This window comes from Plectropomus leopardus, chromosome 5, assembly GCF_026936395.1.
Source record: "Plectropomus leopardus strain MGB_pleo_1.0 chromosome 5, ASM2693639v1, whole genome shotgun sequence".
NCBI lineage: Eukaryota > Metazoa > Chordata > Actinopteri > Perciformes > Serranidae > Plectropomus > Plectropomus leopardus.
Window position 1 is genome coordinate 25,173,970 of NC_142180.1, and position 24,104 is coordinate 25,198,073.

Below are 24,104 nucleotides of genomic sequence, written 5' to 3' on the forward strand. Positions count from 1 at the left end.
CATGGCAGACCTCAAAAATTGCACTATTTTTTGACAGATACCCTGCTGTCCCATCAGTTTTTTAAAACAAGTCCAATTCACAGATGAAATCCTTGTTTGCCTTGGAGAACTTTATTTACATGTCCATATATAGCAAGGTTCATGATGCAGCTGTGAAAATACCTGTCCGCCTGTATGTGCCCTGACAAATACAATTAAAAAAAACACATTTAATGTTGAGTGTTACAGATGACGATGTAGCAGAGGCCACGTCCCCAAAACTTGGAGAGTACCTTTTTGTGAGCTGTTTGAACTGATAGTTTTTCAAATCCAGGCTGTTTTCACCAGTATCTCCACAATATGTCAGGCTTTGTTCTTTCATAAAGCAAAAATAATCAAGTAAAAAGTAAGATAGACAAACTCTCAGGAAACTTCAGCAAAATCCAAGCCCTGTTCTGTTGTGTATGTACTGGAGATAATACAATCATGTTGCTGCTGAAACTATGCCAGGAGAAAAAAAAATAGCTGGAACCTCACAGCACACCATCCTGCCATCTGCCACGCATCTGCTGCCCCGAGGAGCAGCCACGTAGCTGGACCGAACCAGGTCAAACTGGGCCAAGCTGACCCAGACTGGGGCTTTTTACACAGCAAAGAACATGGACCGAATTTTTCCATCAAGAATTCCCAGCCCTCCCTGAATCCTTCCCACACTTCCTCAAACCCACGTCTCTGTCTTTTTCCACTCGATGTGGTCCAACTGTTGGCGAAAAATTCAAAGGCTAAAAAAATAAGTTTTTTGCTAATTTCTTGCTCACTACAGAGGTTTTATTTTGTTAAAAAAGGAACAAAAATGAACAAAAGCAAAAGTTCTTTGGAGGAATCCCACAATTGCGCAGCTATAGACTAACCAGCGTTCTCAGAGCATTTAAAACAAAGTTCAAAGTTTGTTTGTTTTTTCCAGAGATGTGACTTTGTGCCCCCTTGCTTCTCTTTTCCATTTCTTTCACAAACGTAAACAAAACAACAAAGTACAAGTTGAGTGTTTCTTGTTTACCATGCCTCCAACGCTCTGTACAGTCATTGGTGCAGGAGAGAGCCTTGGCCCCGCCCCCTGATTATTTGTTTTTTTGTTTTTTTTTGTCAGCCAATCAGAGTTCAGTAGATGACTTCGTAGACTGTCGCTTTCTTGTCCCCGGAGCCGGTGACGATGAACTGGTCATCTGGGGAGATATCACAGCTGAGAACTGACGAAGACTCCTTAGACTGAACACAGAGACAGAGAGGAAGCCATATGAGCTACAAACAGTCAGTTAATCATGTCTTTGTACAAACAGTGACACAGAAATTCACATTACTCCAGTCAAAACTGATATATTTGTGTCCCAGAATAAACCCCTGATATTTAAACAGGAAGATGAAAAAGCAGGAAAATGGAAAAAAAAAAGAAAAGATAAACCGCATTTGACAACTGGATGGTTTCCCGGCCACAAATCAAAATTTGTCATCATGTCACCATCTTACATAGTCATTTTATAAACTAATAAAATGTGTGTGCCAAAAGCTTTGCATAAAACAAAGTGTTTTATGGCCCACCTGGAATATGCTGGATCCGTAAGGTGTCCGCCATGCATTCAGGAGGTTATCTTTGCCTGTGCTCACAAACCATTTACCTACAGGAGGAAACACACACAGCCATCAACAGATAAAGTCTCAGGGGAGCTGAGATATGGAGAGGCCTGAAAGGATGCGCTGCTTTTGTAAAGAAGAATGGGAGAAGTGAAAAGAGGAAACCGTTTCTGAATAAAGAGAGAAGCAGATTTATTCTGCTTCCCTTGTCCATGTGCGGTTGTACGTACCACAGTAGGCAAACTTAAGGGAGAGAACGCAGCTCTCATGGAGGTGCAGCTGATACTTGTCAGGCTTGGAGACATGCAGGACTTCCACATTACTGCTCTCCATTCCCACAGCAAGCCACTCGCCTGTCGGACAATAGCCCAGAGAGAAGATCTGGAGAGGGAAGAAAGGAATCAAAGAAAGGAGAGAGAAATGCTGAGATGAGAGTGGGTAAGCATTAACGATCATCAGCAGCCTGTCAGCACATCAATGCCCATTAGTCTGGACTGCAGTGGGGCTAATTTGTATTCGCAGAGGTGTGTTTGTGTGTGTGTGTGTGTGTGTGTGTGTGTGTGTGTGTGTGAGTGTGTACCTGTGAGGTGAAGTCGTGCTGCTGGAGCTGGCGTCCCTCTCGGAGGTCCCAGCAGCGGACTGTGTTGTCCAACCCTCCCGTCCACAGTTTGGTGCCGTCGTTGGAGATGTCGATGCAGCTTGCTCCGTCTGTGTGGCCCTGAAACTGCCTGCATTGAAGAGACACTCACATTAAAACAGAACAGGTAGACCTCTTTGGCTATCGGGCCAAAGTACTGCAATCTGTTTGCTTAAGTTGAACTGTCACATTCCTTACTACTCATATACTACTTATATTCCACAAAAGTCTCTAAAAAGTGCAGCTACTTATAAATGCTGATGGATTATGTATTCTTTATCATTAATCCCACTATGATGTATTCATAAGCAATATATAAGCATTTCACATTAGAGTGTTTAATCACTTGAATGTTGTAAGAAGATGGAGCACTTGTTCATTTATATATTTGTCAACAACTGTAACTCTTAATGTGGGACACCCATAAGAGGAGTAAAACACCACTGTAGTAATATAAAATATGGCTTCATAGGAGAAGTTATAATTGTTGACATATATAGAAGAATAATTAAGATTTAAAATGTCTTCGTAGCTGCATATAACTATATGGTGTTTTACAGTATGAACTTTTTTAAATAAATGTGTATATACTTCCTATAAATAATGAAACACTAAAAGTCTTATTGTCTTACATTTTTTTCCAGGTCAGGTATATAACATGGACCAGTGCCACTGGTAACATTTTTAGCTAAGCTACTTTTCAGTACCCTCTCCTACACACAAAGATGTAGTGGAGAACTGATTTTGAATGTGGAAAAAAACATCCTTACATTTGCATACTACAAAGTAAAAACACAGTTACATGCTATGATGCTTTAAAGAAAGACAGTCACACATTTCTTGGAAATTTTAGAAAAAAAGTAGCATCTTCCTCCCTTAAAGCACGCAGATACATTGAGGTTGTGCTAAGTCCACCTTCTCTGCGCTGTATTCCTCCCCTATGCTTTGGTCGCCTGTCTACAATGTTTGCTTTTCCCTCTCTCTCTCATTTATGATTGACAGTGTAGATTGTGAAATTTCAGAAATTACACAATTTCTTCTGTCTCTCTGTGCAGTCGTCTCTGCCTTCTCATTTCCCACTCCATTGACTCTCTTCGTCTCCCATCACTCCCTCCTCTTCTCCTTTCTTGTAACTTCAACAGAGTCTGTCTATTTTCCCATTTCCATGGTATTTACTAAAAGTAGTTAAAATGATGCAGTTTCTCTCCTCTCCTCTTACCTGACCAGCGTCTGGTTGTGAAGGTCCCAGACGACGATGTTGCCATCACTGCAGCAGGAGAAGCAGACCTTGTTGTCAGGGGAGATGGCCAAAGCGTAGCAGGCGGGAGCAGACGACGTTAGTTCTGCTTTGATGCGTGGAGTGGGCGTGGCCAGATCCCAGATTGAAAGCGTGCTAGCCTCCCCACCGACGATCAAAGTCCGTCCATCTGAGAGCAGCTTGCAGGAGCGGATGTAGTTATCCCTGTTCTGATTAGGCACAATAAAACAGCAAACATAAACATTTATACACAATAATATGTGTTGCAGTCGCCTGTAATTGATGAAAAGGGGATACAAAGACACAAAGTTTGGCGTGCTGCTACAGCAGAACCACAGCAATAAATAAAGATGCTGGAGGATTTGGCTTTAGGACAACAGCACAAATGTGATTCATCATCTTAAGTGTGTTTTTATGTGTGAAAAAAAAAGTAGTAAGGCAACATTATAAGACACAAGATGCACAACAAACATTAAATACAAGTCTACAAACATCCATATAAGTGTCTCCCCTCCTCCCTCATGTCTCACCAGACAGTCCAGCTGGGCCATGGGGCTCTTGCTTCCAGGCTGACTGATGTCCCACACCTTGACGCAGCCCTTTCCTCCGGTATAGACGTGACGCGTCGAGGTGCTGATGGTGACGGCACACACCACCTCTCCGTGGTTCAGGGTGTGAATTTGACGGGCGTGGCGAGGGATTCCCGGGCCCAGCAGGGCATCAGGAGGAAAGGGCACCGGCTGCATCTGGCCGTCAGCACTCACATGGAATGAGTAGGCGCTGAAGAGAAGGGAGACAAGAGGGAATAAAAATGGATGAATAACAGAGAGATTAAAGGCTGCAGCAAAAAACACTTATTCAGAACAAGTAGAGGGAGATGAGAGAGGGCAAACATTTTATTATTTGGTCTTTGTTTCTAAAAGAGGACTTTGTTGAACTATTCAACGAACAAGAAAAATAGCACATACTTTGATAAGCACCATCTGAGACTGCTAAAAAGTTACAGAACTAGTTTGTGTAGACATTTTTCCCTCAAACTACCTCATCTCTTTCAACTTGCGATTTCTGCATTCTCAGACAGAATAACACAGAAGTGACTAATACCTGACATTTACTAATAATGTTGGATGGAACTGAAAAACTCTGTATTTAACTACTTAAGTCTGTTGAAGCTTTTCTGCAAATATCACTGACGTCATGTCATATATATCAGTCATTCATCTGCAGACGCAAGAAAAATACTCAGAACAACAAAGTGAAGTGGAGCCAAAAATGGAAGTAACGCTGATAAAAACTGTTTAAAAAACGTTTTTCAAATGCTTTGAGGATGAACAAAGACTTACAAGTCAAACAGTCTTTTATTAAAACATTTTCCACTTCACTTTTTCCCTTCAGCATCTTTCATTGTTTGTCTTTTCTTCTGGTGTTGTAACTGAAAGAACCTAAGTGCAGTAAATAGTGAACAGGTGATGATTTGAGTGATAGCAGGAAAAACAGTGGAAACTCACGGTTTTCCGGAAGCGGCTGACTGCAGGCTGGCAGGCAGCCCGGGGACCCTCATATGCGGGTGTGGAGACTCATAGCCCACCTGGAAGAGAAAGAAATCCTGATGTGAGGGAAAAAAAAAACACCTTAAAGAGATATCTGTGTTCATGGAGAGGGGTGGACAGAGTTCACTCATAAAGACAGGTAATACTTAGACAGTATCAGATGAAAGATCAGAAGAAAATGAGATCATATAAGGGAAAAGACCCTTTTCTAGAGCCAAGGTCATAGATTCTTTGCGATAAATGACAACACAGCTGCTCTACCTCTAAAAAACTCCCTTAGTTCCCACATATATATCCCCCTTTTTGCCCTCTGAGACAGGTTTATATGCTGAGGCATTCCATATGACAGTGACACTGGAAAGACAAATTATCTGCTGAGCGTCTAGCTCACCACAGGGGACCGTCCGTAGCCTGCGGCAGCTGCTGCCGCTGCTGCTGCAGCAGCTCCGTTCATCTGGGGGGAGACCAAATGGAGGCCGGCGCCGTAACCTGCCGCCCCGGCCAGGTCCCCGTTCACCCCTGGAGGAGGCAGACCGAAAGCCCCAGGAGGGTACGCTCCCTGCACTGCTAGAGGGTTTCTCAGACCCAGAGCTGAAAGAGAAGACAAGAGAGAGTCAGTTTATTGTGAATTATTTAAGTGAAAAAATGATTGATTGAAGCAGCTGATACAAAGTACGTCAGTCATTTAGAGACTTTTATCATTTTAGCAAAGACCAGAATGAGCTCCTCATTTTATTAAGGTGACTCCCTCTGCAGGGCCTCTCAGTGTGAGAGACAGTTGTGACTGACAGGCAGTGAACAAGCTGCTGCCTGCCATGCAAAAGGCAAGACAACATCCCTAAACTGCAGCACTAGACCACTACTGCCCCCTGCTGGTCATCGTGTTTTCCTGCAGCCAAAGTGTGTGTGCAAATTTCTGTGTGTGCTCACATAAACGTCCTCTACATCATCCCCTGTGCATGAAGCTGCGTCTACAAGCATGTTCGTATGCATGAATAATGGTGTGTGCGTGCGTGTGTGTGTGTGTGTGTGTGTGTGTGGGCTAACAGGTGATGTGAGGGGAAAAAAAGAGAAAAGAGATACAGTGGAATAGATGGAGGCTCATTATGAAGCAGCTCACAGTCACAGTCCATCACCTCTCCTAATCTTTCCATTTAAAAAGTGAGGGGCGCTGAATATTTTTTGCCCACAGCTGCTTATTAAGTCCAGATGGTGGTGGGTGGTGAGGAGCTGGCTGACACCCATACCAACTACTGCGGCCCAATGCTGATAGAATCACTACATGTAACAAAGCCAGTACAGGCGAAAAACTCATCTCTGCAGAGACAGATTCATATTTTTAACTGATGCTGTGTGCAGTGAAAGTTTGTGTCCCTAAAAGAACGGATGGAGACATTTCTCGTGAGATTTTATACAGGTTCACTTCACACTAACTTCAGGCAACCTGAAGTCCAACGATCCCCTTCAACAATTAAGTACAGAAAGATTTGTTCTATGGGGAATTAAAGCAAGCTCATGGGATGTTATTACCGAGGGGGTCTACACCAGGCTTGCCAGGGACAGGTCTGAACTGTGGAGGTCCGCTGGGTCCTGGGGTGTTGGACTCTTGAGACATGGGGGTTCCTGGCTTCATACCTGGAGTACTAGACTTCTCCCTCTGGGAGTGCAGAGAGGAAAAAGAACAGTGTTCAAGACAGAAAAGGTCATTTATTTAGTAAAATTGAGCAGAATACAGTGAGGGCTGACAGCACAGAAACATATACATGATATCTGCATTCTTGAGACAGTCATACCACAGAACATCTTGCAAATATTTCCTTTTTATGTCTGTCTGTAATCCACTTAGACGTACACGTGTGGTTTTACCTGCGGGGGCTCTTTGCCACGAGACGGGGAGGTTGCACTGCTGGAGGAGGCCAGGGAGGCGGGGCTGGCCTGAGGGGGGCCCTCCTTACGGGACGGGGGCATCTTGTCCAGGCCGTTCTCCCTGGACGAGTAGGACTGCACACTGCGGGGGGACGATGGGTCCTGAATCCAAAACATTTAACACATTCTTAAACAGGCAGAATTAGGAATAAATGGTGATTTATTCAATCAGTGTGGTGTTTTAGCATTGAATGTGACAGAGATCTTTAAGAATCCATTAGTGTTTCTTTTGTTTTATTTTTTTCCATCGTGCATTAACTCTTTTTTAGCTTGTTTAACCATTCTGGCTTTATAGGAGATAGTTGCATTTCTTTCAAGTCAGTATTAAAATAACAGTCAGGTGAATATATGAATATCTGGACATTGAAAGTGGTTTTGCTTGCTGTAATCATCTCTGCACATAAGATAAAGATAAATGATATGATTTTTTCTCACTATGCTTGCCCCAAAAATAGCCCCTTTAGGGATTTTTTAAAATTATTTTTTTATTATTGTATTTCAAAAACCTACAGAGACATTAGATGCAGGACTAAGACTAAATAAATGAATAAATCTTACCTCTATTCTACCTTGGCATGTTGTGTAAACTAAGTATTGATTCTCATTTTTATTTCTATAAATTTTGTTTTTATTTTATTTACAGAAAAGCTGTTTCTTCAGTGCTACACTGCTCCCAATAACCACACATAGGCTGCTAATGGTTTAAGTTTTGTTTCTTGAGAAAGAATAAGTTGCACGTGTTGCCTGCTAATAAATAAACAGTAAATTCATAATATTTCCTCATCTGCTAATTTTAATACTAAATATACAATGTTGTATAAATAGAATAGTTAGTTACATAGTTAGAATAGTTAAATAAATAAGTAATGCTTACAAAACGTCCTGGTAAGAGTGCCCTTTTAATAACGTATTCCAAAGTTTATCTGACGTTAACATCAGGCTTCAGCAGTCCAACCAAAGAAAATCAGGTGATTACAGTGAGAAAAATGTGGTTCAGTGTTCATGTGAGCCACTGGCGGCTGTTTTAAAACAGACTTGCAAAACACTGAACCTGTCCTTTAACTGCTGTGCCAACTATTGTTTTTCAGTAAACATAAAAGAAATCACTTCCTGGCACCAGAGGAGTTTTCCGAATGAGACCCACCCAACACTGCAAAGTAAAAGCTTTTGGGAACTGGGTATAGTCTCAATTACTGTCATCTCATTCATTTTGAAGACAAAGACAGCCATTTTGAGAAAAAGAGAAAAAAAAGAAAGTTGATTAGTGTTTTTACTTTACTCTTTATCAGAAGCCAACTTTAATTTTCCAACCTCACTATCCACTAAGTCAGAACTCATTCATAAAACTAATAAAACCTCAACAGCCATCTATACTGAATTGTACACAGAGGTGTAGCGAGAACTGCAGTCAAGCGTGTGTATGCATATGTACTTTATGGTTGTGTATGAAGGGCAGACAGAGGCGGGGGGTTTTATTATCATTATTGTTATATTCAGATGGTCCTGCTGGGTGTGTTTACATGATGTATGCAGATGAAAGCGGTGAAGTGAGGCCAATAGAGGCCGGCGGCCGCCTACTAACCTCATCCACCACCAAATTATCATCACTCTTATCTGCATCGCTGCCCTGTGAGAGAAGGAGAGAGGAAGTAAGATTAGATATTCCTGTTCTGCTGTGTGATGTATGTAGATTATATGTAGAAATATACAGCACACAAAGTCATACACTGACTATAGTGTGTGTGTAAGCTGAAAAAGTTTTATAAAACATTTTTTGTCTTGAGAGCTTTAATCGTTACATTGCAAACACGAAAATGGAATATCTTATCTTGGCATCTAATTGCCTGAGATTGTTGGAAGTAAATTCAATGGGCAGTGCAAATGTAATTAATTAATTTTAGATGTTTAACTTGAGAGGTGAAATCCTCCAAAGGCACTGCTTTTATAAATATTGCAGGTCTTCTTGAACAAAGCGATAATGCTGAGCTTAATAAAATAACTACCAATTTATCTCACAATAAAAATAATCCCTTACGGAGCTTAACATATCTGCTTTTCCACAATAACACCAATAATGCAGTGATGACAGCAGGGAGTTTGAATATTTCAATTACGGTTTAAAATGAGAGCAGGTCTTCAAAGTCCACAGTGCAGACACCACAAGTCTTATCTGGCGAGCACCGGCAGAGTTGGGCGAAACTTTCCTTCAGTTACTTAAACATTTAAGAGCGTTATGAAAGTGCCTCACATAGTCGGTCATGAACTCCTTCTCATCAGCTTTCCTCTTCTTGCCATTGCTGAGGTAGTCTGCTGGGCGACCCTTATCCCCATTGGACAGAGAGCTCTGCAGAGGGGGAGCGAGGGGTGAGAAAAGAGGGAGCAAGACATTGTGGCAAAGAGCAAAGTGGGAGGTGTTCATGGGGGCACAAAGAGGTGAAGGAGGAAGGAAGAAGTGAAAAAAAGGGGTGAGGGCAGCGAGGGAGGAAGAGGGTGATAATGAGGTGAGAGGGACTGCATAAATCATGTCAGGCTCATAAGCTGCGGAGATGAATGTGAAAGAATATCGGGCCGCATCGATCGGGCCGCTCACTGTAGGAGTGAGAGGAAGAAAGAGAATGCTTCAATTTTTTTTTAAGGCAGCAGAAAAGAATGTGGAGCGGTCTGAGCGTGTTTTGGCACTGATGCATAGTTTTTTAGACCAGTATTGTCACAATTTTTATAATGGTATTGATATAATGTTGAGATCTAAAGTTTTGTCATACAGGGTTCAGCATCAGTGACAGCAAACCTGTGTTCTTTCAATTTACCACAGCTAACAACACTTTTAAAACTGTAAACGGGCAAATAAGAAAAGACAACACTAAGCTGAACCTTAAGAGTATGTTGACTAGAGTCCATGCAGTGGGGTGGCAGAAGGCATGTTTACTTATTGCTCATTAAACCATGTTTGTAAAATCAGTGACCTGCAAAATATACCATTAAAAAACCCAAATGGTTGAGCTTTATTTTACATGTCTCTAACGCTTGAATACCCTCCTAATAATTTGCAAGAAGTTTCTTGTACAGAACTATCTAACGTCATAATTATTATAGTGGAAAAAAGCATGGAACATGCACAATATATCACATTTATCTTCAGGCATACTATAAAATATATGAAATAAATAAATGAATAAATATCCAGTGAGGTTAAGGCTTACTGTAGTAACTTAGAAAACAACTTAGACAATCTGTGGAAAAGAACATGTCCCTCCTCTCCATGTCTATCCTCTTCCTACCGCCTCTCAAGACATTCACCAGAATTGACTGCAGTACCCCAAAAACAAACAATCAGAGCTGTGCGGTCTCTAACATAGCTGACAATCAAGTCCATCACCTCAATCACTCTTCGTGAACTGTGGTTTATCTGTTAAATTAGACAGTGCTAATTAATTCTGAAATGCAATCACTGCATTGCTCATTTCTCACCTCAGATGTTTTCAGAAACAGAGTACGATTTAGCCGTGAGATGAAAGAGTTGCTCTGGCCAATGGGCAGTGGAGAGTTCTTGGCATGATTGTTTCCAACATGGTGGACGAACAAACATTCTCATTAATAGCTAAACACATCATGAAAGTATCTTTCTGAAAACATCTGAGGCAACAAATAAGTAATGCAGTAACAGAATCTTGAATATTTTTGATCATCACTGCCGTGTTAACGGCAGTTCACAAACAGTGATTGACATGATTGACAGCTGCATTGCTGCTGTGATTGGTTGTTTTTGTGAACATGTGGTAAGGACATTAGAAGCACAACAAGGCAATAGAGTAAGCAGAGGGATGTGATTTTTTTCCACAGATTATCTGTCTCATTAAGTGCTGACAGTTGCTGCAAATATGAAAAAAGTTCTTTGTGTAGAAAAGTTACCAAGTATCCATTTTAAGGAAATTATTATTATTTTTTTTACATATGAAATGCAATACTAAGGACCCATTAAATAAAGCTTAAAAAATACGTCTTCTATCTACATTTCCAAGTTATTATTTCGGCTTCTCTATAGTTTTTACAGCCTTAGAAAATGACAAAAAACCTTTTTGTGGAGTGGATACCCATGTACAGCGCTGAATTTGCCTAAAATATCAAAAACTGCTGAACAAATGGGCGGACAAGTGAGAGTGTACTTGATTGAAGTGATTGTGTAGTAATTTGTACTCACTGGTCCTGCTTCACGGTCTGTTTATTCCAGGCAGAAGCAGCAAACACATCCAGGTACCGGGCCACAGGACAGCAAAATGCAGATAAGGATACACACACACACACACACACACACACACACACACACATAAATGCAACATTATCTGCCATCACTTTACATCACTCTACAGCTGATGACTCAGTGGAAAAATATCCCTGAGGAGTGTTATTATCAGCAACACTCCTGCGTCCTGCCAAAAATCCAAAGCAAAGCCAATCATCAGGATCCATCGAGCCAAGCTTTGGTGTTTACTCTACCCCTTCCTCAGCGAGACAGTTTTCATCTCTAAGAATGCAATCCAACTCTTGTCCCAGGCCTAAACTCATCTAGAGTTTTTACACTTTTTGCTTTGAGGAACACAAACTGAAAGGAAAATGAGTAAACAGGCATCAAATTAAAGTGTTCCTGTACCTCTGTGGTGCTCTGCAGCGGCGGCAGCAGCTGCTGCTGCCTCTAGGTGAGCTCTCTCATCCTTGGCAGCCAGCTGGGCCCCCAGAGCCCCAGACAGGGCCAGCAGGCCGGACCCTCCGCCAAGCGCCAGGCCAGGGTGGGGCAGTCCTGACGGGTGAGGGCCCATTGGCAAACCCTGGGCATGCTGAGAGAGGTGCTGGGCCTGAAGCTGCTGCTGTAGAGAGGGAGAATAGAAGACGTAACAAAAAGAGAGAGAAAGCAAAGGAAAGAGAGATTTGGGTGACTTACAAGCAATGGAAGACGTGGCTCAACAGGAAGTGATCAAGAGGAGGAAGGAAAGAGAGGGAACTAAGTGCTGCGATGTGTACGAGGGGAGAAATGCTGAGGTCAAGGTAGTGGCTCTTTAGGACGGAAAGCTCTGCAGCCAAATCAGCGTGATGGGAAATAAAACAAACAACTTAAACTGAAACATTACGTAAAAGTTTGTTTTAATTCTCTATAATATTTGGAAAATCACATGGGATATTTGATGGGGCCCATAATTTGACTGTTGATGCTGTTCAGGTAGCTGGTGAGGCCACTTGAATACAAATAATTTTTTAAACCAATTATTCATATTTCAAAAATTGTAATCCATCTTTATGAAATAAATCTGTACACTTTAGTACTGGCAAATTGATGTTTGCCTTAATAAAAGAAAAAGGAGGAAAAATAAATAAATGGGAGGATAAGGTACACACGCTATGAGGCAGAGGGGGGAGCCCACGTACCCCTATCGAAGCATTTAGCTCCCCCATGGTCACCTGTTTGGCGCGCTCCATGGCCTGGACCACCTGTTGTTGATGCTGTGGAACAAACCAAGAGGTCAGTAAGGGCATGTGGATTCAAACACTTAAAATTCAATAGCTTTTCCTTCTCTCTCTGTAGACTGAATCAATATTAATGAGGTGTAACTTTTCCTAATTAGTGTAAAAAAGTATTCAGACTCACAAACAGCATATTTGAAATACAGATTTTTTTTTTCTCTCACTCTGGGAATCATGTGAACGCATGCAACCATTTGGCAATTGAGGAACGTGCTTTGAAGTTGTGTCCATCTGCAGCTCTGTGTGTGTGTGTGTTATTACTTATTGTGTGTATGCATGTGCACGCCTTCTGTGTGGGCTGCTGTCAGACAGGAGAAAGAGAGGGCTGAATGCAGTACAGTGTGTGTGTGTGTGTGTGTGTGTGTGTGTGTGTGTGTGTGTGTGTGTGTGTGTGTGTGTGTCCCACCTCCTGTGACAGGAATGGGATGAGCTGAGCACAGATCACATTCAACCGCTTGGCAATCTCCGTCTGAAAGGAAAAAAAAAGATACTGTTGCTTTGATGAATAAACGCACACACAAACATTCGCAAAGCCAAGACTGAGCCAGAACAAAAAGAAAACACACACTCATAAAGGTTACACACACACACACACACACACACACACACACACACACACACACACACACACACACACACACACACACACACACACACACACACACACACACACGGTGTGGCTGTGGCCTGCTTCTCCCAGGGCCAGTGTGGTAAATATTTCAGCTGCTTACATTTGGTCCATGCAAATGGAAACTCTGCCAGGGAGTTTGGCTAAAATATTCATGGACAGCATCTGCTGCGGCCTCAGCCAGCCCACACAGTGTTTATATGTGTGTGTGTGTGTGTGTGTGTGTGTGTGTGTGTGTGTGTGAGTGTGTGTGAGTGTGTGTGTTAAGAGGAAAAGATGCAAGAATCACCATCTTTTCTGTGTGTGTGTGTGTGTGTGTGTGTGTGTCTTGTGTGTGCATGTGTTTCTCATGTGTGCGTGCATGTCTGTTGTCTGTGTGTTTCTGCATTTTGCATGCTTGAGTGTGTGTGTGTGTGTGTGTGTGTGTTCCTGCTGGGGGTCAGTGATTCTTGCTGTGGGTGTGTGTCTGTCTCGATCTGCTCTACTACACAGCCAACAGCAAACTCTTCCCCCCTCCCTCCCCCATCTCTCTTTCCATCCCTCTCTCCTTTTTTCTGTCCTTCTTTCCATCACACTCCATTTATCGCTCTTTCCATCCATCCCTTGTTCCATTTCTCCTCTCCCAGTATTAGTGCAGTAATCAGTGTACAAGCATTGTCACGTGATGTCCATAACACACACACACACACACACACACACACACACACACACACAAACACACAAACATGTTTAGCGGCAGGCCCAACAAGGCCGTTAGGGCCAGTAATGATATGCATGCAGAGATCATGACAACATCATTATGGCCGCAGGCTGTTTTTCTTGTTGACAGCTAGACTCCGCTGCCTGTGTGTGTGTGTGTGTGTGTGTGTGTGTGTGTGTGTGTGTGTGTGTTTGTGTGCGCTTGCATGCGTGAGAATGTGTTTGTGTGTGTACAAATACACGCGCACACTCCCCATCCCATTCTCTCTCTTAAGTGATTTATTGATGCCGGACTGAACTTCCACCCCCTCCTTTTTCTCCCTCTCCCTCTCTCATGCTCTCTCTCTCTCTCTTTCATTCCTCTTGCTTGCCCGCATCTCTCCCTCCCTCCACTCTCTATTTTTCAGCCAGGCAGTGTGCCCCCCTCCACCCCTCCATCCTCTGAATCCATCACCCCCCACCCCAAGGGAGACACAATGATTTCTTGTTAGAGAACTCCAACTACTAAATGACATCTTCAGGAGAGAGAGGGAGGGAGAGAAAGAGAGAGGGACAGAGAGAACATGAGCAATCGAGAGAAAGAGGATAAAGAGGGGAGGACAAAATGGGAGAGAGGAAATGAAAAGAGGAGGCAGAGGAGGAGGAAAAGGGCAGATTGGGTTGAGGAAATGACAGCGAGTGAACGAAGGATGTGGGAGGGAAAGGAGAAATAGACAGAGAAGGAAGAAACAGAAGGAAGGCGGGGGAGGGAAAATCGAGATTGGGGGATGGGGTGAGGGGATGGAGTGGCGGCACGACAAAAGCGAAGCGATTGAGATGGTGAAATGAACAGAGAGAGAAGGAAAGAGTAGACGGCAGGAAGGCAGTGACCTGATTTAAAGTGAAATTCAGCATGGACTGTATGTCTATGAGGAGACAGAGGTGGAGGGAGGGTGTGCAAAGAAAAAAAAAGAGATAAAGAGAGAGAAAGAGAAATCAATGGAAAGGAAGGAGACAGAGACAGGGATGGTGAAGAAATGGAGATTAAGACAGAGGAGCATTAAAAAAGACAAAGTAAGACAGCAACTGAAGGGAAAGGAGAAAAAAGGATGGATGAATGGATGGATGGATGGATGGATGGATGGATGGATGGATGGATGGATGGATGGATGGATGGATGGATGGATGGATGGATGGATGGGGCACAGAGGCAGTAACAGACATGGATTTTTGGCAGCTGAGAGGAGAGGCTTGGGGAAGGGCAGAGTATTTTCATCTGTCTGTGGTGGAGAAATGAATTCTGTTTGTGGATCCTATTAACGCCTCCACAGCATAACGGTGCTCTATAGGTCCATCAGGGAGAGGATTGATATTACAGTGGGAGAGAGACAGAGACAGACAGACAGAGAGAGAGAGAGAGAGAGAGAGAGAGAGAGAGACCCACACACTTTCCTAAAAATATTAGTTACTTTGAGTTGAGCTGATTGAGGACAAAAGAAAGGAAAGAAAGGCGGCAGAGGCAGTGACTACGCTACGTTTACATGCACAAAATATTTTCCTTTTTGCTCTTATTTCCTAAAAAACAATATTACTGCAAAGCTGTTTGACTAATTAAAAAGAATATTCCACCAATATTCCCATTTACATGCAGCAATGCATACTGATAAATGTGCCCCAATATGTTGTTTAGATTACTTATCGCTCCTACCTGCCTTTTTGCATCTTGTATATTTGTACGTTTTAATGGCATATTGTTTTATGGAGTTGCATGTACCTTTGCTGTGTTTGAGAGAAGTCAAAACATCATTTTCCACCTATCTTTATCATGTCAAAACGTGGAAAAACGTAGAATGGCCGGAGCCACTGGTGCCATTTTGCTTCTTTTCCACTGATTGTTGAACTGTGCAAACAGTCTCCCTCTTAAATTCTTTTAACCACCATCTTGAATAGGTCGGCGTCGCCATTTTTTCACACATCCAATCACCTGTCGATATTGAAGTCTTTCACAGTATTTAAAAGTAAGTGTGTTTCTCTATTCAACTAGAAATACGGGCTTTTCTTTTAGGCATACATCTCTACCACAAAGCCTTACAACTCTTGGCAAGTTGGTTTGTGTACAACATATCCATGAAAATGCTAACAGGCAAGATGACACTTTTTGCAAACTGCGTTAAAAACCCCAATGGAGATGCATATAACATGCTGTATACATGTCAAAATAATGCTCCTAAAAACGAGAAATTGGCATGTCCCACATGTCGACATTGGAAAATGCTGTATTTAAATAAGGATGAATTTGGAATATGCAGGAAATATGTTGTTTAAATGACCTGTGTCAAAATCAGAATGATGTCATATCTGAAATTATTTTGGAATATTACTGTGCGTGTAAATATAGTGAGCAATAATATTCAAGGAGAACAATGGAATATATAAAGGAATATGAAGCAGAGGTAGAGAGAGTGGGAGAGAGACATAAAGAGAGGCAAAAAGAGCGTGAGAGAAACCTGGAGCTCACTCACCTGTTTGTGCATTTCAATGTTAAGGCCGTAGGACATCTCGTAATACTGAAACACAGAGAAGAATATTAGTAAATATACACGATTGCACAGACAACATGAATTGTTAAATGTACGGATATTTTTCATCCACTTTAACTGTTGGAATTATTTGCATCCCAGCAGTTAAAATAGATGCCGCTATTTAGTTTTATTTCATCTGCACAAAGATAAAATGCAGAAGTGATACAAATGATAAAACGTAACAGGCTAGGAAAAAATTCTGGTGATATTCTATATTTGTGGAACAAATCCCACAAAAAGCCTCAAACCAACAATAAATTAATCCTGCAGTTGATCTCACCTACACAAACATGTTAAAATACTCACTGGCACACCAAAGATGTACTATGTGAAAAAAGTCCCCCCCAAAAAACACTATTTACTCCTGTTTTATTGAAGTTTTCTAAAAATCTGTGGTGCCCAGCTGTTTAAGGAAATTACTGAGCCTTTTTTAGAAATTAAACTTATTTGTGACCTGTTTTTAAAACATTAACGTCCTCAGGATTTGGAAGTATTAGAAGTCAGACTAAAATATTGTGGGGTTTGATCTTTTCATGGGATTTGTTAGAAAATTTAAAAAATGAATAATGCCGTCCTTTTGCCTAAAGACATCTTAGAAAACAAACAAACAAAAAAACCCACAAATATTCTTTCTTCAAGGCAAGAGCGGATGACGGCTCAAAACATTTAATTTCTGCCTCATTTTATGTGTGGTGTTATATTTACATAAATTGGCAATTCAGTCGTTGTTTTTACACAAATTCAACAGCGTGCGCCCAGAACTACTCACAAAATCTTTTCTTGCTCCTTGCTTCAGACGATGCCAGCCCTCACACGTGCACTCCAAAGTGCACATATGTCCCTAAAAGCACATTGCCACTAATTTCACCTTGACTCCTCTAAAAGTCAATGGCGCTAAAATGACCCTGAGGCGCGTTTCGGAAGCCAGAAACCCGAAGCGAGGCAGGGAAATTGTCGCCGGGCGGAGGAAGGTGACAGACTATTGCAATAATCATGTCTAATGTGAGCTATTTGACCCTGGCTTTTACCCGAAAGTACAAGGAGCTATGAGGAACGCAGGAGGAGATGAGTGCCACAGAGAGAGACAGGTGAGGGTTTCTCTCTCTCTCTCCCTCCCTCTCTCTCTCTTTCTCTCTCTCTCTCTCTACCTTCAGAGATGGACGAAAGAGGAGAGCATTTTAAAGTCAGATGCCTTGAAAAGTGACAGGCTGACATTTGCTTTTCAGCGTGGCTGGTTGTGGAGAGAGGAGATTGGCAGCTAGGCAGCCAGAACAGGCTGGCAGGATGGGAGAGGAGATGGCAGGGGTCCTCTCTCTCCAGACATCTTTCCTGGCAGTTAGCACGCGCATGTGTGTGTGTGCAGGTGTGTGTGTTTGTAGCACAAGCCTGCAACTGTGTAGGCGTGTGTATCTATGTGCTTTGTGTGCATGTTTCCCTGCAAGTGTGTGTGTTCGTGCACTGTGTGTGCCACCATAAAAGACGCCTTTCCTGGCAGCTGGCGGCTCTGCTTGGCAGTTGGTGTGCCAAGTTTCGCCTGTTGCTTAGCAACATCCAAACTCGTCCAAACCCAAATCATCAGCCAGGAAAGGAGACCTGGCCTGCGCTTGATGCCAGCTACCCCCCCCTTCCCCATCACTAAAACTTCGACCCCCCCCACACAAGTCTCCGCTTCGTGCCAAGATTGCCACATAGCTCTTTTTTGGCAGAGCGGGTTCTGGGCAGCCTACAGTCAGTCAGCTGAGGTAGTGTGTGGCTCTGATCACAGGTAAAATCAAGGCTGGAGGTTTGCAGATTAAAAAAAAAAAAAGAAAGAAAGAAAGAAAAGCAAAGAGCTTTAGCCTTTTCTTTATCCAGAAAGAAAGATCTGCTGATCATGTTTCCTTTACAATCATAAAGCCACAGTTATTCACACAGTGCTGCCTCTGAATGGTATGACTGCAGATGAAGCACATTAAAGGTATACTTTGCTGGATGTGTAGACTCATACAAAAGTAATCCCCCTCGATCATCACTTATGACCCTCTATAAATGTGTGATGGTGCATTTATCTGCAGAAAATCTACCCTTGTGTATTTTCTTTTTTTTTTCTCCATGTTTTGCTGTGTTCATGACATTCCTGAGCTGCAACTTGAAGCCACCGGCCAATATCTGAATGCAGGTGAGGTAGCAATCAGGTCCAAAAGTTGTGGACATGCCATTGAAAAACGCAAATATGGCTAAACAAAACCCTGGTAGACAATGCTCATTCCATCGTCTGCTCAATTCAGTTTTAATCGTTCACTTTATTTTATTGACAATTTATTGACTGTTAATTTTTTTAATGTGCTTATATTTCCTGGGGCTGGGTATTGTCAAGAACCTCACAATTCAATTCAATTTCCATTCTTTGGGTCACGATTCGATTCGATTCAATATTGATCGAGTTGCTTTGATATCACTTCAGTTCTGATGTCAGAAATATTCAGATAATTCATTGGAATACCTTCTGATATGTGTTCAATAAAGCGTGCATTATCTGTACTGATTTAGAACAAACTGACACCAAAACTTATTTTACCATTACATTATTCTTTATTGATTAAAAATTAAAACATTAAATAAATTGAAAGTACAGAGAAGTGCACATTTTTGCCTGAGCCAGACTTAACAAAAGTAATAAACATTTATGTCTTAATTGTCTACCTGCATTGTTTGTGATCCACAGCTTTAGTGTTAGCAACGGTTGCAAAACATTTGCGTGGTGTCGGCTCAAATGGTTACGTAGGTTCGTCATATTGTTGCAGTGTTTTAACACTGACTCATGAGGCTCACACACCACGTAGCTACTATCGACTTTGTGTACCCAAACGTCGGCTTTTAATGTTGTGGGCGCTGATTTTAACATGCTGGTACCTCGTGCCACTATCACCATTTTAATGAATAAACAACAGACGTTGTTTGGGGGGTCAAGCGGGGCCTCTGCACAACGTCAATCACACTCCAACGGCACTCACACTGCCCCAACGGGAGCGGGGCGTGATTACAACGGAAATAATCGATTTCAGGAATTTATGAATCGATATTAAATTGGAAAAAAAAACATTGATGAATCGATTTTTTTACCCAGTCCTAATATTTCCCTATTTAAAGCGTCTTTGAGGACACAAAAAACTGCTATTTAAGTCTGATTTATCATTATTTCAAAAGCTGGTGAATCTTTGGTTTGCCTGTTTTCTGTTGGACAGAAAGTTAGCTTTCTGAAGTATCGGCTTTTCCATTACAACAAATGAAACTTCTTACAAGAGCCTAGAACAGCAGCTTACAGTGTGCATACATAGTTTTTCCCACACTGATTAGTTTCAATGTTATGTTTACACACACACAAAAAACATTCCTGCAATAGTAGGCCTATAAATTGAATGTTTCTGTAAAAGATTTTAAGAAGTGTCTCTGCCTTGTTTCTGAGATTCAAATAATAGTCACACTTTACCTCTATAACTTCGTCTGTCCATCATGAGATGCAAAAGCTTCAAACTTTAGAGGAATATCTACAATGAATGGGCAAATTAAGCAGCAATGTCAGAGAATGCATAGTAGTATCACACTAACCTCTAAAAGAGCAGTGTGGGAGGGAATGACTGACAACCAGCGACACGACACTGAAACAACTACAAGTCTGCATAGCTTACTGGGTAGAGTACAGGGCTGCAATGTTAATTCTCACTATCAGTTAGTCAGTTAATGTTTTAAATAACCTGTTAATCATTTGATCTTTAGAATGGCATAAAATAATGAAAAATTACACTTTCTCTGAAGCTGAAATGACAAACTCAAATGTCTTGTTTTATACAACCAACAGTCTCACGCCTCATTGCGAATGAGTTTTATTTTACATCCTTATTTCCGTATAGTATATGGAGTACGCCTCTAGTGTTCAATGCAAGGAGATGCATCTCTTTAAGGATAGATTTTTTTAAAAAAGCCACCACTGAAATGGCAAAAAAGGTAATACTGAGTGGTTTTTGCCGTCCAGTCTTGTAGAATATGTGCATGGGGCAGTACAGACCAATAATGTATGGTGAAAAAATAAGTGAGGAAGTTGGCAGTCAGTTTTGTAGCCAGTGTTGTGACACATTTTGTAAAAAAACACATAGTACCCACTATGCATGTACTCTGTATGATATACAGCTAGCATGCTACCAATGTCAGCTTACTCTTAGAAAAAAATCCAGAGCTGTTTTGCATTCATGTTAGCTAATTTGTTTTTATGCTAACTTTTTGTGATACAGAACATAGTCCAAAATCGTGTGCAAAAGTTTTTGTTTTTTTTTAACCTACTCGAGGCAAATTCCAGACCAAAAAACTAAACAAAAGGAGGAATTTCACAAATGCATTCGAAATCTCAGAGATTAGCAGGAATTAATTGCAAACAAACAAACAAGGCATAAAGCTCAAAGTTATTAACTTTAACAAACCACATTTGAGGATCTTAAACCGCTACACTTTTGGACATCTGCTGGAAGTGAAAAACTCCAAAGTTTACCTTTTTGATGATAACATAAACCAGCAAAAATGTAACACAAACGCTGCACCAACCATACAGCTTTACATCAGCAGTACAGCCCAGGAGTACAGATCTCAGAAGACACACGTGCAAACACAAGCACAGGATTGCACGCCCATGTAAGTGCTGTTTATTCTGCAGTCCTATAATATGTGTGTGTGTGGTCTTGCGTGTGGTTTTTGGTGGGTGTTGTTTGGCAGCTGTTAGCAGATGAAAGGGATTTAGTGGACTTGGCACTACACTTGTTGTGGAGAGACATGGCCTGTGTGTGTTTGTGTGTGTTTGTGTGTGTGTGTGTGTGTGTCTCACCATAACATAGTGCCTCTGGATCTCCGTCTTCTCTGTGGCCAGCTTTTCACATTCCAGTTTCAAACTGCAAAAAGAGAGAAGAGTGAGAAAAAAATAAAGATGGTGAGTTTGATTTGTATCATATCCCATGTAAAAAATACACAATGCAATTAGCAACATGACAACAAATTACTCCCCGTTCGTTCTCTCTTCCCGTCACCTCACTCTCTCCTCTCTCACACTCAGTGGGGGAGGAGGGAGCAGGGTGACTGGGGTGCTGACAGCCCATTATCACCTCAGAGCAGAGCAGAAATAGACGAAGTCACGCTTGGAGCCTGAAACCCAGCCAAGACTGCAGGCAGGCACATCCAAGGTGTCTCTCTCTTCCTCTCTCTCTCTCTGGACAATTTTCAATCTATCCATGTGCCCTCCACTCATCCTCATTTTGTTGCTTCCCCAATTACCAGCCAGTCCGTCTGTCTGTCTCTCTGTCTGTCTGACCGTTCCCCCTTCTTTCACCTTCGACAGCACACTCTGCCAAGTTTTCACCAGAGTCGAAGCTTCTGCCTTAAGTGGGTCAAAAGTGCCAGTTCTGTCTGGATGTGTAATAAATCTGCCTTTTTCTGCTTTAACAATCACTTCTTTCTTCTTCCGTTCAGGACATGACCTGTGTCTGTTGCTCAGTCTTTGAGCATGTCAGGTTACCACGGCTACAGCGTGACCTGACGTGGTAGCTCTCTCTCTCTCTCTCTCTCTCTCTCTCTCTCTCTTACACACACACACACACACACACACACACACACACACACACACACACACACACACACACACACACACACACACACACACACACACACACACACACACACACACACACACACACACACACAGCAGCCAAACACCTCTTCCATGTGTCCCATATTTCTGTCTGTCTCAACCAAACCTGTCCCTGGTGTCCTCTAAAACTGTGTAATGCCAATGACTGGATGTGCAAACACACGCACACGCACGCGCACGCGCACGCGCACGCACACACACACACACACACACACACACACACACACACACACACACACACTTCCATTTGTAAATGTGTTTATGTATCAGGTCCAAGCACACCAACCCTCCCTTGTTAGCTCTACAACTCTCTCTCCATCTCTTCTGACTCCCCCTCCCCTCCCTCCCCAGAGAGGTAGTATATTTCGGGCCCTCGGCAGTTTACGCCGACTTGTTTGCAGGCGGCAGATAGATTGATGGGGGGGTTAGCGGTGTGGTGGTGTGGTGAGGTGGGACATTGGAGGTGGATGGAGGGAGGTGGTGGTAGTGGTTGTGGTGGTGGGGGGGTCGTTTGGCGGAGGAAAATTAGAATATGATTAATACCGCAACATTACCCCCAGCCGCAACAGGTAATAACGGCCCCATCCGCTCCCTTTCTCCAGCGCCGCGTGCACACACACACATAATTGACTCATTTATCATTGCCAGTCAGTTGAGGAGAAGAGGGACGAGAGGAGAGAAAGGGAGAGAGAGAAGCACAGCGAGGAGTGGGAGAGGGCGGTGGAGGTGGTGGGTGAGTGGGGTGGTGAGGATTAAACCCCCCCACACCTCCCACCCACCCTATAGATTTTATTACAGTGGAATTGCCTCTCGGCAGAAGTCACTCACAGCTGGGCTGAGGACTAATGTGACTGTATGTGTGTTTGTGTGCACGACCGTCAGTGTGTTCATCGCAACACAAACTTGGGATGAGCTTAGAAAAGCAGAGCAAGGACCACACACACACACACACACACACACACACAGTTATTGATCGATACAGATAATAGTAGGTTGTTGTGGAATTCCTGTTTAAAATGTCTTTTCAAAAGTAATGTATCAGTTAATTATTGATTTATCACCTAATTCTTTAGTTTTGTCACTGTGCTGGAATTTCTAACTTTGATAGAACACCTTGAAAATATACCAATATTCAATATCATTTTCAATGCTATGGGAAAAATGAACTTCGAGGACACTCAATTTATTTATTTTATTTAAAAATATATATCACAAACCTATAACATGACAACGATGACTTCTTTTCTTGGTCAGAAGTAAAGAACAGCAGCATGAATGTAGAAAACATTAAGAATGAGAGAAAGTCAGAAAGTGCAGCTGCTGTAAGAATACCAATGAAAATGAGAATTGAAACTGTTTCAGTTATTTTTAATTGATATGTAATGAAAAAGCGATATTTCTGACAACAGTTCTTTAGTTTAGAAAATGTAAAAACAAAACAAGAAAAAGTTGAAGTTCTTAAGCCTTTGGTGACTGATTCACATGCATTTTTTTGTCCAACCAAAACTCCAAAAATCCAGAGTCTGTTATTGTAAGACAGAGAAAAACATGAAATCTTCACATCTGCTGAGATACACCAGAAAATGTTTGGCAATCTAGCTCAATTAACGACTTTAAAGATTAACTGATAATCACAATGTCCTCCAGTGGTTCCTGTTGAGCTCAGAACCTCTGTTGCATGCTGTAACCCATCTCTCCTTCCCCTCATTTCCCTCTACTTCACCTATCAAATAAAGCCATAAAACTGCCAACACCTATACATCAGTCAATCATTTATTCATTAGTCACACGGAATTACAAACGATACAGCTCAAGTGAAATGTGATCCCATCAGCTCCGTTAACCTGTGCACAATAATGTAATCCTTTTTCCCTTCCTCTTACATTGTTGGCTGCTGCTTTATTAACATCCAAGTTTTCGGATAGCTCTGATAATCCATGGTTTCTAGATGTTAAATGATTTAACTGTCCATGCACCCTAGCCTAAAAAAAAAAACAACTGTGTGGTCACTTCCTCTGTACAAAGTCAGCGCCACACACACAGCGTCCTCTGAAA

The 24,104-nt window shown here is 42.1% G+C and overlaps 1 protein-coding gene across 5 annotated transcripts in view; it reads right to left on the reverse strand.

The window, feature by feature from the left end:
• Nucleotides 1-89: 89 nt before the first annotated feature.
• The window catches only part of tle2a (TLE family member 2, transcriptional corepressor a), a 51,366-nt gene continuing 27,351 nt past the window's right edge, over nt 90-24,104 (reverse strand). The window contains exons 3-20 of one of the 5 annotated variants that reach the window (XM_042481401.2): nt 21,234-21,297; nt 16,322-16,366; nt 12,900-12,962; nt 12,431-12,472; nt 11,628-11,841; nt 11,178-11,194; nt 9,228-9,323; nt 8,562-8,606; nt 6,920-7,081; nt 6,584-6,710; nt 5,445-5,644; nt 5,012-5,091; nt 4,034-4,283; nt 3,465-3,712; nt 2,189-2,336; nt 1,839-1,989; nt 1,576-1,652; nt 90-1,245 (exon numbers count right to left, since the gene is read on the reverse strand). In XM_042481401.2, coding sequence (XP_042337335.1) covers nt 1,138-1,245; nt 1,576-1,652; nt 1,839-1,989; nt 2,189-2,336; nt 3,465-3,712; nt 4,034-4,283; nt 5,012-5,091; nt 5,445-5,644; nt 6,584-6,710; nt 6,920-7,081; nt 8,562-8,606; nt 9,228-9,323; nt 11,178-11,194; nt 11,628-11,841; nt 12,431-12,472; nt 12,900-12,962; nt 16,322-16,366; nt 21,234-21,297 — 2,137 coding nt within the window. In that variant the 3' untranslated portion in view covers nt 90-1,137. Of the gene's footprint in view, nt 1,246-1,575; nt 1,653-1,838; nt 1,990-2,188; nt 2,337-3,464; nt 3,713-4,033; nt 4,284-5,011; nt 5,092-5,444; nt 5,645-6,583; nt 6,711-6,919; nt 7,082-8,561; nt 8,607-9,227; nt 9,324-11,177; nt 11,195-11,627; nt 11,842-12,367; nt 12,473-12,899; nt 12,963-16,321; nt 16,367-21,233; nt 21,298-24,104 lie in introns of all 5 variants that reach the window. The other 4 variants (XM_042481395.2, XM_042481389.2, XM_042481382.2 and 1 more) reach the window with 4 other exon arrangements.